Source organism: Ascaphus truei, chromosome 1, assembly GCF_040206685.1.
Source record: "Ascaphus truei isolate aAscTru1 chromosome 1, aAscTru1.hap1, whole genome shotgun sequence".
Classification (NCBI taxonomy): Eukaryota; Metazoa; Chordata; class Amphibia; order Anura; family Ascaphidae; genus Ascaphus; species Ascaphus truei.
The window spans coordinates 472315736-472333083 of record NC_134483.1 but is presented as its reverse complement, the minus strand read 5'-3'; the positions used below and the strand labels follow the sequence as shown (position 1 = coordinate 472333083).

Here is a 17348-nt window from a genome sequence, read left to right as displayed (position 1 = left end):
TGCCCAATTGTATCTAATGACTGCCTGATCACATAACCTTCCCCACAGAACATTGCATCTTTGGTCCTCTTCTGCTGTACTGGAAGCCATTAAGTGAACCCCCAAGCCGAATCTTCGCTGATCGGCAACTTAGCTAATTAATTATTGTGTGGATTGTATTGATGCACATCTTAAGAAAAGGGGAAAAATAAATATATAAAAAAAAAAAACTACAGCAGCTTGGACTGCCGCTTTAAACCCAAATAATTACTTAGTGTGACACCCATTAAACCTGGCCTTCACGTGGAAGAAATAAAAAAATGAAACTTATTTTGAGAAATTAAATATATTCTGATATTTTATTAAAAGTATACATTACCGCATAGCAGCAAAAAGGGAGACAGCACTCAGGTGAATGAAAATAAATGTATTAAATACAGCACATAACTCCAACGTTTCGATCCCACAGGGGGATCTTCCTCAGGGTGGTGCTGAGTGCTGTCTCCCTTTTTGCTGCTATGCGGTAATGTATACTTTTATTATTTATATGGGACATGCACCTATTCATTATTCAATTTCTATTGGAGTGCCAGTGATTTTTTATCTGATATTTTATTAGATATGGCTCTATGCAGTCAAAATATTGAAGGACTATTTGTATTCCAAGGTGAATGGCGTTATACTGATAGCTCACTGCTCTGCTTGCAGAAGTTTCACCTTGCATAACGCTACCCAAGGCATTGTGCGGACTTTGGAAAGCAGAGATTGCCCGAGACACTGTTCTTCTACATGCATCGTCTTTCCATCTTTCCAGCGCTTAGCTTCTACAGAAGAAAAAGAGAGACTGGCAGAGGTGGAGGCAAGTACTGTGTGGACAAATACACATTTTCTTTATTTTAATGCATGAATAAAATATTTTTGGATTACAGATGTGCACAGTACAAACGTAAACATGAATGTACCTTGTATACATTTATTTCACGTTATACTCATTGTCATTGACTCACTTACAACTGTATTTTTCTACAATTGAATCTCTCCCAGAATATTTTGTGATATATTTTTATTACATCTTAATACTTGTACTTTTTTTTTTTAGGTTGCTTAGTAATTTTTGTCCAGTTCTGCCTAACCAACAATAAACCAATTGCATATCAACCTATTTAATGCCGGTGGGACCTATAAACGCATTGCTCGGTTGAAGCCTTATCAGTCGCGACACAAGTAACATGTATTCTGATTTTGTCAGTGGATAGTCAGCAATGCAGAATATACAATGATAAAAAGGCTTTGCTTAAGGATTCCAGAAAAATGGCTAACCGTTCGGATACAAAGGGTTAAATACAGAATACAACTATACATGTATACAAAAATTAGAGGGGGATACAATTTAATGAAAATCTCAGGCACATACAGCACAGTGGGGGAAGATTCACAAAGTTCCAATAAATTGGGATCATGGCTCGATCTGGCTTAGTGAATCCCAGTTAGTGTGATTAGCACAGGTGGAGTGTTCAACCTAGCATTGATGCTGCTGCTGCTGCTACTACCGAGACCATAAAGCATGCCAAAAATTGGGAGCAGCTGATTCGGTCTGAAAATTGAAATGAAGTAGATATTTAAGCATTGCATCCGGTTAAAAATTAAGGGCTGGTAAATGTATTCCTCGTTACTTGTCTGGCTGTCTTTTTAACACACTGATAAAGGCGTCTTTTGGCACGTCTATATTGCCAATTTTCCTCATTTTTTTCTTTCCTTCAGCTTGTCTCTTTAACAGCTTCATTTTTCTTGTTATATCACCTCCATACTGCCAAAACAAAACCCAAATGTTAACTTCTTACGCGCCTAAAGATCTATCCAATGAACAAAAAGGTAAGTTGCTGACTATCGCATTCCTTATATTACAACATTAGGTGGTCTTCATAAAAAAATGAAATACTTAAAGAAACCAATCTTTGTAATGGAGGTTACAGTTATAAATGTATATATTTAATTGAAGTTGATACATATTTAGAAAAGCATGCTGTTGAAGTTCTCACGACCATACAATTGAGCTGGATGTGCAAGTCCAAAGAGGACTGATGTTGGGTTTGATTCCATTTACACATTTGGTGATAAGGAGTTTTACCTAAGCGCCATAAGAGTCGTTATTACAACCTTTAATTGGCTAATTGCATGTTACAGAAAAGATAGCGCCACTATATATAACAGAAGTTTCTAATAAAGTATTTGTAACTAAAAAAATAATAATAATAATAATATCGCCTGACAAAATCTGCCTCTAACTATATGGACAGGAGAAAGTAAAAATCTATTTTTTGGAAAAATTATTTGAAAACACACAAAAAAGGTTAAAATGCTATACATACACATTTTGCCAAGACATTTTTTCTGTATGCTTTCACTCTGAAAAAGAAAATATATAAATATCTATAATAAAATGCCACATAATAAACACATTATTTATACTGTGTGAATATACACAGATATGCACACACAAAGATCTCACTGATCTTATTGACAGTTCATCTATAGCTTCTTCTACATAGAAAAACATTATTGGAGACTTAGCGACAATTCAGCACAGAATCTCACATTTATCACAACTTAATTATTCCTCATGTACAGTATGTACTTTACAGTACACCTTATGTATATGGAATGCTATTGCCAATTGCAGATATAATCACCAATGTTTTCCTATAACACAGTAGTGCTCAACCGACTTGTCAGCAGCCATTTTGTATATACTGAATAAAGGTCCTTTAAACATTTTGTTTTAAATACCTTTGAAAGTCGGTGTTCTTTCAACCCCATGAATACTGGATAGACCTGTCACACAATCCTCCAGCTTCTAACAGGGCTTACTTCATTTTAGCAATACCCAACTTGTGGAAGTCTCCTATACTCTTCAGTATGTTAAAACACAATGAGGCTTAGGGGCATTTATTAAACTTTGATATTGCAAAATCAAAAATCCGACTGCAATTTGACAAAGTAAAAATCCTAGTATTGTCCCAGCATTCATTAGAAATTATGCATGCATAGAAATCTCACAATTTAGCACTAATTTGCATACACTTTTCACTTGATTTGATATAATATTGCCTGGAAAGTCACAGCTAGACATCTCGTGCAAGATTGAAAGGTGTCTCTTTTCTGCAGAAGCCCAAATGTGATTGTCTCATAGAGGCTAGATTGCTAGCTGTGACTTTTAGGGCAATAGTGCAACAAAAGCAGTCATGCAAAACTAACCAGTGAGGAAACCGAGGGAGGACCCCTCTTCCGTTTCCTCTAAAATGGTCACTGTGGTCACCTGACTGCTAATGAAAGCGGTCATGTGACCGCACTGTGCTGGGAGGGCCATGGCACTCTGGCCCTACGACCCCTCCGCACGTAAAGGGTTAAAAAGGAGCAATTCACCGAAACAAACCACATTTTTTGTTTGTTAAACCCAAGATTGGAACTGGGGGGTTCTCCAGAGGACCATTAGTTTCAGCTCTGTGACCCTCCTGCCCCCCACCCTGGTTCCCAAGATACTTACAGTCTGCACTTAAACCCGTCACACACCACAACATTACAGCAGCAAGACTAAAGGTCCATCGGATTAACACATCGCGGGTCCCTGCATTTGAATGTGACTCCCTCTGTGTGAATCCTACTGGGCTGCGAGTTCCATATTACAGCCGACTCTGAACCATCTCATGAGTTACTGTGAGATGGTCACAGATTTTCCTTGGCAAGCAGTCAACAACCGGCAGTTGCATCTGCACTGGAGAAGTTCCCAGTATTACTTTCTTATTTGTAAAAGGTATTTCAAATGACAACCTAATAGGAAGCCACAACCGATGATGTTGCAGCTTCCTATTGGACCAAGGTTTGTCAGCTGAGCGAGATTTAAACCCAGTAAGTATCTCAGAAACCAGGGGGTGGCCGGAGATGAAAATATTGGCATTTGGCTCACAATGTTACATGGCAGAGTACTTTACATTTCTTGCTAACATCCTACCATCTCTACTAATGATCTAATTTTAAAGAAGGGCAGAAAGACAAAGTATGAAAGTTACAACAGAAAGCATTTAGTTAGAAGTGGAGGAAGGAATGTATCAGCATTCGCAATGTTTCAGTGACCAGATTTACCGAACAGAATCATTACAGTTTTATTTTTTACATTTCATTAAGTACAAACAATTCACTGGCACAAAAGACAATAAATGCAGTACAAACAAACATTGTTAATTTTGCTGGCCAAAGGTTTTGTCCAGTACTGTCTCTGACAAATAGTGATTTGCCCGATTATGGCTAAACTAAGCAACATCTTCCAATCAATTTAACAACTACATTGTACACTGCCCTTTAATACTTACGTTTCTCTCGCAATGACCTTACTGCCGATAGAAGCCTGAATGGCTATTTCAAATAATTGTCTGGGTATAGAATCTCGTAGTCTTTCACACATTGTTTTACCAACGAGATAGGCCTTTTCTCTAAGAAAAAGGAAATTGCATTTGTAAGTGTGCCCTACCAAGTTTAAGAATTTCATATAAATATATTTGTAGTTTGCCTAGTCAATGAGATATGCAAATATGTATGTTAGTAAAAAACCTCAAACATCGAGGGCCGTATTTACATACTATAAGCAGGAAAATACAAAAAAGGTGCTGTGTGCAATGGATGAAAATTGTTTGTTCTCTTTATTCTCCCCTTCTTGCTAGTTTACCTGACTCAACCTAGCTATGTGCAGTAAATGTTTCTAAAGATTTTATTTTTCAGAGTTGCAAACAAAGCCACAAACATGTTTCCATCTAAAAAGATAATAGTTTCTTTGTATTCCTAACACAGTTCTTAAAACCTGTTCACTACCTGAACAATAGACTACAGGTGCAATAACATACAGTATGCTGCATCTGTATGGCTTATTTGAACAAGAAAATTATTATGTTATATCGTGACTAAATCAGCTGAAATACAAGCACTGATCACGTGTGCTTTGAGTGAACATGGGTTGCTATCACACTCTATATCAGGGATGATCAACTCCAGTTCTCAAGCTCCCCTCCACCAACAGGTCAGGTTTTCAGGATATCCCAGCTTCAGCACAGATGGCTCAAATCAGACAGTCCTCAACTGAGCCTCCGATTGTGCCACCTGTGCTGAAGCTGGGATATCCTGAAAACCTGACCTGTTGGGGGGGGCTTGTGGACTGGAGTTGAGTACCCGTGCTCTAAATGACCCGCCCTTCAATATAGAGTCAACTGTCTTATGTATTATAGCCAGTCTATGCAATTTCCTCTCATTGCAGCTTTCAAGTCATAACACTTTGCTTTCACGGCACTAGGAAACAAATCAATATTTTTAACCAATGTGTTTTTCAAAACAATGTTATATAAAAAATAAATCTGTTCAGCCAAGGATTTTAAAAGCATCAGAGCGGTGTGTATACGGAACATTTAAACACACAGGGCAATGATTTCATCAGATAAAGGGTCAACTCAGATCTAAGAAAATGTACACACATAAAAACAAAAAACAGTAGAGTAAGCAAAGACTATTCTAGTAACTAAAAAAGCTGTATATACAGTAGACTTACTTGTGTGCAATAGTCACCAACTCTTCCACAGGGCGTCCATTAAGCAGTATATCCATTTTCACAAGGTCTGCTGGCTGATAGCCTGCATCTTCATAATCAAAGCTAACAAAAACATCAACATCATGCACAAAACTGCGTAAATTCTCTATCTACAGTAATTCATACCAATGTAAATTCTGTTGTCCATTCTAAAATATTAGGCCTCTATTTGTATTTATTTCGGCATCCATAATTATTAGAATGGCAGAAGAAAGTGTAGATGTATGCATAAAAATATTGGAATTGCAATGAAACTGTACTTTCAACTACTATACAAAAAAAGACCTTGTTTATTGAACCAAAAACATACGGAGAAGCAATTAAACTTTTTCCAAAACAAGTTTAGTGTGCTTTCTTTAGACACAGGTTTCTTTCTTTTTAGGACCTATGTTACTGCATGTAGTTCATGACTACCTATGTTATCTAGGATACGGCTGTAGTCCAGTTGTCGTTCTAATATGGCAACTGTATTTACAATTTGACAAGTCAACATTCATCCGATTAGATATACGTATGCATACATGTACACCGAGCCAAAACACATACACTGCCTTGCATAGATAAAACAAACTGCATAAATAAGATAAAACAATGCAGGAAAATAAAAACTGGGATAAGAGCAACAAATATTAAAGTTAACACAGAAAATGAAAGTCTTACCCAAAAAGCTTACAATCTAAAATAATTAGAAGCAAAATTATGTAGAAATTACAACATATCTGACATGTGTCCATATGGTTTTGTGGTTTTGTATCACATTTAGTTTTGTGTGGGGGAGTAATGGCTTTATGTAATGAATACTATTTAAATACAAAAAAAAGAGAAATAAAAACACATGCAAATTTCACCCCATCAGTATGGTTTTTTTTTGCACACTTAATGTGGTAGTATAACTTACCTAGCATATCCAGATGAAAGGGATTTCAGGCCATCATAAAAATCCACCACAATTTCATTTAAAGGGAACAGACATTTCATCATGACCCTGTGATCATCAATGTACACCATGTTTTTCTGAACTGCACGTCGGGACTAAGGAAATGTAGACAGAGTTATTGCACCCACCAGCATGTCCAAGTTGCACAAATGCTGCTTTAAATGACATGCGTGAGTCATTTCGATAAACGCAATTTGCCATTTGTTTAAATGGAGCCAACGTCAAATCTGACGCGTTAAATCTGGTAGCTATAAGAGCAGCAATGTTGGCTACATCTGTATTTAGGGCACGATAAAGCCAACACATATACATACATATATATATATATATATATATATATATACACACACACACACACACACACACACACACACACACACACACACACACACACACACACACACACACACACACACACACACACACACACACACACACACACACATATATAAATATAAAAAAAAAACGTCACAGAATGAGTAACAAATGCTACATATATATCTATCCCAAATGATACTGCAGCATTTCACATTTACTTCAGTAAGGTATTTATGGGCACAAAGTTTGAGAATGCTGCAAATATTCTAGGTTTTCGTCAAAACATGATAACAGTATGACTGAAACAAACGTGATAAATGTCAAGCATCAGGTTACATTGGGCAAGATTACTGATCACCGAAATGTTCTGAGAATTTCCAGCCATTTTGTACAGCTGTATGGGAGAATCTGCAGAATATTTGTGTTACTAAATGATTACAGTACAGGTGCGTGCAACTTTATATGGGCGGCGTGCTGTATACAAACTTTCACTGATAACTACAGTACTATTGGCGCTGTCTCGGCATGAATGCGGCATGAACGCGGTGAAGTGCGTGGCATTCGAAAAAAAATACCCAAACAAACCGGAGATGTTGGAGAATAAAAGGGGCCGTGACAGTATTAATTACATTTTCACACAAAAGGCAGAGGCTTCAGAATAATGCTTTGCATTTACAGTATTTGTCAAGTTGCAAAGACAAAAAAGAGATACCGGCACCTGTATCTCTTTTTTGACTTTGTTTCATCTCTGATTGTACTATCAGTATTCCACCAGGCTGCCTCACACCCCATAAGGACTACCCCTATATAGGGTTTACTGTTCATTATTATATCATTAGCGCTAATTCTACATCACCCCTTTTTTTTTCTATTTGTCAAGTTGCACCCACCTATAAAAAAAATAATAATAATTCCAACAAAAGGGGACAGCACAGAAGTAGTTTATTTGGAAAAATATTAAAGCAGCAGCCCACGCTGAGCACCATTTATTTTCATTTTTCACTTACTTCAAGACCTATTCTTGCTCTTTTTAAAGCGTTTTTTTATTTTTTAACTCTGATGCTCCGTACAGGAGTTAAGTGTGACAGTAAGGGGCAATGCGGCTACTATAATAAAGATTAAGCCCGGCCATTGCCCCTACCTGTCTTAAAGGATGCTCAGTGCTTAACTCAGTATCCCTATGTAGAAGGCGATTTGGTTTATGTATGTCACTGTTTAGATTAGGATGAATGTTTTTGCTGTTGTCTGTGTGCAGGGCTGGTAATTCTCTTAGCCAGCCTGCACACAAAGAGAGGGTTCTGCTACCCAGAATGGGTAAGGTGAAGTGCTTCATACATTGTTTGGAGTGGGAAGGGGTGCAGACTCAGGTTTGGGGAACAATGCCTCTCCGACTGGACCCATTGTTCAGCCCAGGCTCTGTCTGAGGCACCTATCTCTGCAGGAGATATCGGCTGGGCTGTGGGGTATGAGCCCCATAGGCACGATTCTCTTTGGCCAATTTGAATTTCCCACTCCTTATCAAGCCCACTGTCTTAGAGGCAAGGTCACCTCCCACGTCCTGGATTGGTCCATCACAGACAAGCCTCCGCTCCGTGATTGGTCCATTCACAGCATCCGCACAATGATTGATCAGCACCCAGTCTTCAATGCTTTTCTATGGGAATGGGAAACCTATGTAAAGAGCTACTGACTTCAGGTCCACAGACTATTCTGGTCATAGCGCAGTAGGTGTCATCCGAGGTTTTTGCCGGAGACACCAAAGTGAGGCTCATAGTAGAAGCGAGCGGCTATTTGAACATGCCATCATGCAAATAGCATCCCTGGACTATTGCGGTACACAAAGCGGACGGAGAGTGGAAGCTGCCCGTGTAAGCCTTTGAAGTGGTGCCTGGCACCTAGTTGAGATAGGATTCCCCCCATATTCCCTGTTTTGGGTGAGTTTGTATCGAACTGTGTATAGTGTCTGTTGACTTCAGTCAAAACCTCCCCCCCTTTTTTTAATTTAACCTCTTGCTCTGTCTGGTGTATGCGATCTCGGTGTTGAGTGTTCTGATCTCCCATAACAAAGAGCTTTCCATATTAAGTGTCTGGGAGGTTAAAATATAGGTCTCCCTTGAGACACGTATATTTTAAAGGTTGCCATGGTAACCTCAGGTGCTAGAGGAGAAGAAAAGTATGCATTTTAATACTAGATTCGGAAGGACATGTCGAGGGCAATTTACTAACATTATACGAGTTAAACTCATATAGGGTTCGGTGGTGGGTGGGAGAAATTGCTGCTTTAACTTTACATTTCCAATAAGAAAATACCACCTTACTGACCAGACATAAAGCCATAATCTTTCCAATGTATTCATCAGGTGTAATGATGGTACCTAATACCATAGGCTCAAGATATTTTGATACTTGTGATTTGTCAGGGAACTCAGAAGGGTTTAGAATGGTTATTTCCTCCGCTCCATAGTCCTACAAAATAAAACATTCTTATTATATGGTAGCACTAGATTTAGTACTGTCAAGTCAATCTTAGTAAAAACATAGTCATAAGTGTTACTTGTTCATGAACTTTGAGAAAAAAAAGTTAGAAACAGCTTAGCATGTTTTTTTCCCAGTTGTAGTCTTAGGGGGCAATTCTATATGGTCTGAAGCAGCCATTCAGGTTTCTTTTTGGCCCAAAATCCCATTAGAAGTCAAGGGGGATTTTGGGCCAAAAACAACCAGGTCGGACAATATAAAATAAAGCCCTTAGCCATATTAGTACAACCATGTCTGAAAATATCAAATGAATACGTGTACTTGTTCAAACACTGCTGAGTTATGTGTACTCACTAAAATTGTAAAGGGCACCCAAATATCATTGCAATTTGAAGATTGAGCTTTTAGAGATCAACTGTGCAACATTTGTAATGTGGCTTATGTTGAATCTAAAGTGAACATCAAAAGTAAAGTTGATTTGGTTCTGAGAGTGGGATCTGCACTCCCCCATCCATATTATTTTAGGGACATCAATTTTACAGAACAGTTTAGGTGCAGATACCGGTTGTAGATTATTGGTTTGGTGATGCAAAAGCAAGTGTATTTTGACTGACCGTGTGTTATTTGCATCGTTGGAACGAAGCATCCTACAAACTGGGTTCAACCTTTAAATAGAGTTTGCATGAAACAAAAGCTTTTAGTTGCAGTGTTTGACAGTTGAACTTAACCAGTTCCAATGCATACAAATCCATGGAGGACAAAAAGAATAAATGATGCAAGGCACTTCAAACCATGTCATGCATAAAAAAAAAAATAGAAATTTGTGCCAGGTCACAAATTACATTCTTTTATACTCCTTGGCACATTTTATCTGGACACATTTTCTCCTTAAAAAACAGCAAACATTTTAACGCTGCTGCATATTTTGGGCTCTTAAATGTCAAATGTACTCTATCTATTTGAAACAAAAACATACTTTTATCAACTTTGGAGAAGAAAGAATAGCCTTGTATGGAACAGTAGGCGCGGTCACGATTACTGATGTATTGTATTCCTGCTCCAAGCGCTGGTTAAATACCTCCAGGTGCAGAAGCCCAAGAAAACCCAACCTGAGTAAAAAAATATTACAAAATGTCATGACTTTTTTTTTATTAGATCATCATTTCCCTAGATATGTGCTTCCAGAAAATGACTCAGTGAAATGGTCGAACAAGAAGAATCTGTTACGTGGAAGAGGTCCTAAAGAGGCTACTTAAGTGTGTAGCCAGGTCCCCTTTGGCTCCCCGTTCCTCTTCCCCTTACCTTCACCAGTGAGAAGGCAGTTGCGGGGGCGAGCGCATCTCTCCCGGTGGTGTCGGAGGCACGGCGCCGCCATATTTCGCGCATGCGCAGACGGGGCGGCCATTTTAGTGTGGGAGAACTGGCACAAGAGGCGCTCCATAGTGCAGGGACCACTAGAAGTCGCGCATGCGCAGTTAGGGCGATGCAGCGGCCATTACAGGTTTGCACAGGCTCCATGGAGAGTAGCGGCGGCCATTACAGTGTGCGCACGCGGCCCAAATGTTAAAGAGGGCCATAAAGGACTACAATTCCCAGCAGCCTCTGGGGACTGCACTTTCACCTTGGTCACAGGCAGCCAGACCATCAATAGAGCTTGCAGCTTCTCCTGTTGGAGGATACATTGTTGTGTGCAGAGTCAGGAAGCAGACTGTGAAGCACATGAGTCAGTTAGGCTAAGGAGACAGTGGGGAAAAGAAGGGGGGCAGAGAGCTGCGAGCTTCAGAAATCCCCCGGCCTAGAGTTGAGGCCCTGACTCCCCACTAGTGAGGGTGGGTGGTCATAGGGACAGGCCCTTAGATAAGGACCCTGTGCCTTCAGCTGTGTGCTAGGCAGGGACAGAGTGTCAGTTGGTGCTGGGATAAGTTAGGGGAAGGTGTGTGTAGGGAGCAGTGCTTCTACACTAGGCCAGGTTACCCCCTAGGTCCCAGCTAGGCCCAACTCCCCTTCAGTTTGTGGCTGCTTTAGGGAAGGCCCCTTAGGTAGAGACCTTGTCCTGTTAGCAGTCAGCTTAGTTAGGGACACATCTGCAGTGCTGTGTGCTCTGACAAGAAGGGTCAGTGTTGCAGTGGATCATTCTCTGCAGAGCAGAGAAAGAGACTGTCTGAGCAGTGAGCTTGCTCAGAAGGAGACCCCCATCGCTGAGGCTTCGGCGCTGGACACAGACGGGTCCATTTCCACAGTTCTGCGGTACCCGGTTGCAGGAGAGCCGGGCAGGTATTATTCAAGTCACCAAGTGCACCACCTATACATTTCATCTTAGTGGGCAGCGCAATCCCACACGTGGGTGGAGTTGCGGGACTCTTGGGACTTTTGGGTACGAGGACTTTGGAAATACAATGTGGGGTTAAGGCCCTGCGAGGCAGAGGATAGTTGTGCTTAGTAGTGTTACAGGGTGACACTGATGTTATGCACTGTTGATGCATGTGTATTGTGTGATGTTATTATCTGCATATAGTAAACCTGTGTTATATATACCTTTGGTGTATGTGGTTAATATATGTGGGTCCTGTATGGGGTACATTCTACACTCCTAGAATCCTACACAGGTGGAGGCGCTGTAAGTAAGATCGTTCCAGAGGATTCACCCCAGGCTCTCACTAGCGGAGGCTCAGGCCTCCTGTGAGCCTAACAGGTACTACACCACACCTGGTAACATATAGGTTCCCCTCACATGCACTCTATATGCAATTGGGGGTGGGGAAATACACGTTACAAGTGTTACAAGAAACACATGCTTTTTTAGGCAACCAGCCTCACCTCCACCCAGCTCCTAGGGCTGGACTGCTATCCCGATGAACTGTTACACTAGAGTCATTCAAAGTCAATTTTTCTAAAGCACTTTTCAAGTTGTTATATTCTGATTGGTCAACTGGATACATGCCTTTTGGAAATAAGAAAAAAATAATATAGTTAATAGGTATGAATGCTGCCATGCTATTTGTCTAAAGGACACTTTTATATAAGATACTTTACAAAACATTGTTCAGTAAAAGGGGGGAAAAAAATTCAGAAGATTATAAACTTAAAAAGGACAAAAAGTTAAACAGCTTTTTATTTGTTTTAGCCCTGAGCAGTAATATAGTACTTGCATTCTCTAGTAATCATAGATGATGCCAAAAAGTTGTCATTGCTTCAGCAAAGACGACTAGAACAGCGGTGCGCAAACTCCCTGTGCCCCCCCTTTCCTGCTGCCTCATCGGTCGCGCACCCCCTCACCTCTAATGATGCGTCAAATGACGCAGCGGGGTCATGTGACGTCACGTGACCCGCGGTGTCATTTGACGTCACGTCTCCATGGTAACGGGCGGCATTTGACGCCGCGTTGCCATGGAGATGCATGGACAAGAAGCCGGTAAGTAAATTTACAGAGCGCGGGGCCTCTGGAATCGCCGCGCGGCCCGTGCCCCCCCAATATAGTCTTGCGCCCCCTCCCAGTTTGAGCACCGCTGGACTAGAAGACTAAAATCAATTCTGTTACTCTTAGGAGTAGGAAGCGCTCATATTCAAAAGTGGAATTGTAATCCAAGAACAGTGGTAAAAACTATGCAATAATTTATCATCTGTCATCATAACTCTGTGCCCAGGTTACATACTTGAAAAGGAAAGGTAAACTCTCAATGTATTATTTCCTGGTAAAACATTTTATAAATAAATAAAATTTAGTTGATAAAAGAATCCAACTAGACGTACAGTATAAAACTTAAAACAAGGGGAAAAAATTACAGCAAGGGAAGTCAGCATGTCTTATAGGTTTTAAGCAATTGCCTCATTAGTAGCACAAATTTACTGTTAATTGTAATTTATTTTAATATAAAAAGGTTTAAAGCATGAGAATGTGTCAGTCTATAAGTGCATTTGTCTCACATTTCACCCCAAAATATTGTAATTTTTTTAGATCAGCCAAACACAGCCTTGTTTTGTTCTCACCTGCAAATACCATAGGTTTTGCCAACTTAATCCCTGGCAGAGGCTCCACAGGCTGCTTTTGTAGATACAATGTGTCTCCTATTTGTGCTTCCTGTACCTCTTTCATCCCTGCAATCAGATAGCCAACCTGTCCAGCATATCTAAACAAAATATAGTTATGCTGAAATTAAAATCAATTTATTGCGGCTTTAAGTGCCCAAATCAACATTGTTACTCTTTACCTATTAAGATTCAACTGAAAGGCAAATATGCTGTATGAAATTGATTACATTCTTCGTTATCGCAGCTCCACCTAGCGGCCTAAGTGCATTACTGGATAAACAGATACATAATGTATCCTAATAAAATTAGATATCTAAGAGAGGAGGGCAATACACAACAATAATCCTCAGTGTAACTTCACCGTACGTACGTACCTCTACCCAATCAGATTGAAAGGGGAGGGGGGGGGGGAGGGGAGCATGCATCAGTTCTTAAGCAGCAATTCCTCCACTTTTTCCTCCCTCCTCCTTTTCACAGAATCAGAGTCAGGGAGAGAAGCTCTGAAACAGACAAGCCCTATTCTCAACTCTAGTAACCCCCTGGTTCCTGAGAAACTAGCCTTTTAATGTCCGGTACAATGAAAGTAGAACCCAAGATTTCCTGACAACGTTGCAGCTTCCTACTGTCCATGGGAGAGTAGTGGCTAGCAGCTGCCATTTTGTTTTCCTAAATGGGGATAAATCCCCCCGAGAGAAAATAAAAGGAAAAGTTTTCTCAGGAACCAGCGATTCCCTAGAGCTGAGAATAGCATGGTATAGCTCCAGAGGCCTCCGTTATGTTTATGAATATATATAGAAAAAATAAATAATGGGGTGTGAGCGGGAGATTTCTGCTTTAAAACCATTATACACGCCTGGTAAAAAATAATGGATTATGTAACGAATTGAATACAAAACCATCAGTTTATTTCATAACCTTTACTAAAAGGCTCTTATGCTGATGACCAGAAATTAACTTTCATTACAGTAGGTCTTCTGCGAACTTTATATAGCGGGTTACCAAAGCAGAGCCATGACTGGCAACCAATGGTAGAACAGAAAAGCTTTAACTGTAAAGTTGTAATCCGGCACAAAATAAAAAGGTTTGCAGAACATTTAAAATAAAAAAGTTATACAATTCTGCTACTTACAGCTTAGTTGCAGGCACTTCATCAGGTGTAAGTATGCCAACCTCGTTGACATCATAGCTCTTCCCTGTATGGGCAGACACAATCTTATGGCCTTTGCAAACCTCCCCCCCAAAGAGGGCAATATTAGCTACAACTCCTCTGTAATGATCAAATGTTGAATCAAACAACAGAGCTTTTAGGGGACTGTTTTTGTCAAAGTTGGGTCTGAAACAAAGAAATGCATTTAACAGGGAAAAACTAAAAAAAACAACAACAAAAAACACAACACCACTTGGATTTGTAAGGAGCCAATGATTCATTACAATTCCAACCGACAAACACTTTTCTTCTCTTTGCCTTACATATGAAAACATATATTGTACTGCAAGTCATGTATGAGTTGTCAGGTAAGTGGATTAAGGTGGAACGCAGGACAAAAGCCATACATACTCACGCTGGAATTTTTGTAATAACTTCTTGAAGAAGTCTTTCCACATTTGTTCCAAACTTAGCAGAGATCTAGTGTAATGGAGTAAAAAAAAAAAAAACAACACATTCTGAATTTACAAAATGCCAGATCATAGAACTTTCATAGCATAGATAAAGTGGCTGGAATTTAAAAAAAGAATGCATATTCTGTGCAAACAACTATTTTTACATACGAGTTAAACTCGTTGTCAATAGTGTAATAACATGGGATACACTGAATCAAAAAGCAAATAAAAACACATCAAACAGGCATAATATGTAATAAATTAGTTTCAGAATCAAAACCTCGATGGGCTGTATCTGTAATCAGTAGACAATAGGTGTACATACACAATACACATTGTTCAGAATGTGATATAGTAAAACTTGTCATCTGGTTTGTTGTTGAGAATGTAGAGAAATACAGTACGGTAACTGTATTGTATATAAATATATAAAAAGTGAGGCAAAGAATAGTAACATACATATCAAGAACCCCAAGTCAAAATCAGTTATTCATAAAATTGAAAAACATTTTTTTTTTCATTTGTGGATTAAACATCTAGTTTGAGGTAACCTTACTCAGATAAGTCTATACACAAAATGAGACTTGCATACATACCCTAATGCAGTCATTTTTTGACATGTCAAACATTGTTTCAATTTGCTTCTCCACTCTATCTGGGTCAGCATTCTTCAAATCGATCTATAGAACACAGACTGTTACTAAAAATTCTCCTTTAATGTGAATAAAAAATAAATAAAAAATTATATATACTGTGTGTATGTATATACTGTATATATGTGTGTGTGTGTGTGTGTGTGTGTGTGTGTGTGTATATATACACATACACACACACATATATATACACATACATACACACACTCATATATATATATATATATATATATATACATACAGATACATACATATATATAAATATAAATATATATATACACACATATATACACACATACACACACACACTTTGAAATGTTAGTATTTGTGCCATATTTTCATCCTCCTCTTTATCTCACTGGTAGTACTGTATGTGTTATCATAGTAAACTATTTGCCGAATACACAATCAACTAAATGTAACAAACTCGAAAGAAGAATTTCTCCCTCTAATGGCTGAAAAATGAGATGCTGGGGTCAAAACTTCCAGTGTTTTACACTGGTTCATGCAGGACCTTCAGCTTTAAAAGGAAAAGGAAACCTCAATAAAAAAAATTAGTGTATACAAGGACACACACACACACACACACACACACACACACACACACACACACACACACACACACACACACACACACACACACACACACACACACACACACACACACACACACACCTTTGTTCTTTCGTCTCCTAAACACTACATGATCTTAAAGCTGCAGTTCAAGCAATATCCTACAGGTGTTTTTTTTTTTTTTTTTAAATGCTACTATTTTTAAAGACATTTTTAATGTATTCTAATGTAACAAGCATTTTTGTTTCATTGCCTTCCTCTTCTGAGACACCCCTTTTGCCCTCTCTGTAGCACTGCACCAATCTAGTGTCTGCCTGGTCACATGATCTTCTGCAGCACTAACAGTGATATACAGAACACCCGAGCCAAATCTTCAGCAATCGATTACAGGAGAACGGATCAATCGGCAACTTAGCTAATCACGTGTCAGTGTGCAGATTGTATTGATGCATATATATATATATTTTTTTTAAAACAGCAGCTCAGATACATAGATGAGGTTGAAAAAAAAACAAAAAAAAAAGCTGTGTGTGCTGTGCACGCGCATAGTAAGTGAAACTTCTTTGACTTTTGTCACAGAAATTGTATTTGTGTTGGTGATGTTTTAATTAAAAATCAAAATACAAGTTCATTGACAAAACGCAAATAAATTTGACAGAATGCGCGTGCTCGGCACACATCTCCTGTATTACCTATTTGCACTGATTGTTCGCGTGTGACCGAGTGCACGCGTGTGACCGAGTGTGCGCGTGTGTGACCAAGAGTGCGTGTGACCGAGAATGCGCGCGTGTGACCGAGAGTGCGCGCGTGTGACCGAGAGTGCGCGCGTGTGACCGAGAGTGCGCGCGTGTGACCGAGAGTGCGCGCGTGTGACCGAGAGTGCGCGCGTGTGACCGAGTGTGCGCGCGTGTGACCGAGTGTGCGCGCGTGTGACCGAGCATGTGACCGAGCGTGCGACTGTGACCGAGTGTGACCTTACATATCCCCTTGCACATCACCCCTCCTGCACATCACCCCTCCTGCACCTTGCATATCCCCCTGCACATTACCCCCCCTCCACATCACCCCTCCTCCACATCACCCTCCTTCACCTTATATATCCCCTTGCACATCACACATCCCCCTGCACATCACACATCCCCCCCTGCACATC

The 17348-nt window shown here is 39.7% G+C and overlaps 1 protein-coding gene across 8 annotated transcripts in view; it reads right to left on the bottom strand.

Annotated features, from left to right (window-relative positions):
* Positions 1 to 861: 861 nt before the first annotated feature.
* Positions 862 to 17348, bottom strand: part of GUF1 (GTP binding elongation factor GUF1) — a 28991-nt gene continuing 12504 nt past the window's right edge. For 7 of the 8 annotated variants that reach the window (XM_075567049.1, XM_075567067.1, XM_075567076.1 and 4 more), the window contains 12 exons: positions 15566 to 15649; positions 14930 to 14994; positions 14497 to 14700; positions 13326 to 13465; positions 12156 to 12279; positions 10315 to 10447; positions 9186 to 9329; positions 6507 to 6640; positions 5570 to 5671; positions 4347 to 4466; positions 2349 to 2385; positions 862 to 1786 (listed from right to left, as the gene is read on the bottom strand). In XM_075567049.1, the coding sequence (XP_075423164.1) occupies positions 1649 to 1786; positions 2349 to 2385; positions 4347 to 4466; positions 5570 to 5671; positions 6507 to 6640; positions 9186 to 9329; positions 10315 to 10447; positions 12156 to 12279; positions 13326 to 13465; positions 14497 to 14700; positions 14930 to 14994; positions 15566 to 15649 (1425 nt within the window). In that variant the 3' untranslated portion in view covers positions 862 to 1648. Of the gene's footprint in view, positions 1787 to 2348; positions 2386 to 4346; positions 4467 to 5569; positions 5672 to 6506; positions 6641 to 9185; positions 9330 to 10314; positions 10448 to 12155; positions 12280 to 13325; positions 13466 to 14496; positions 14701 to 14929; positions 14995 to 15565; positions 15650 to 17348 lie in introns of those variants that run through there. The other variant, XM_075567093.1, reaches the window with a different exon arrangement.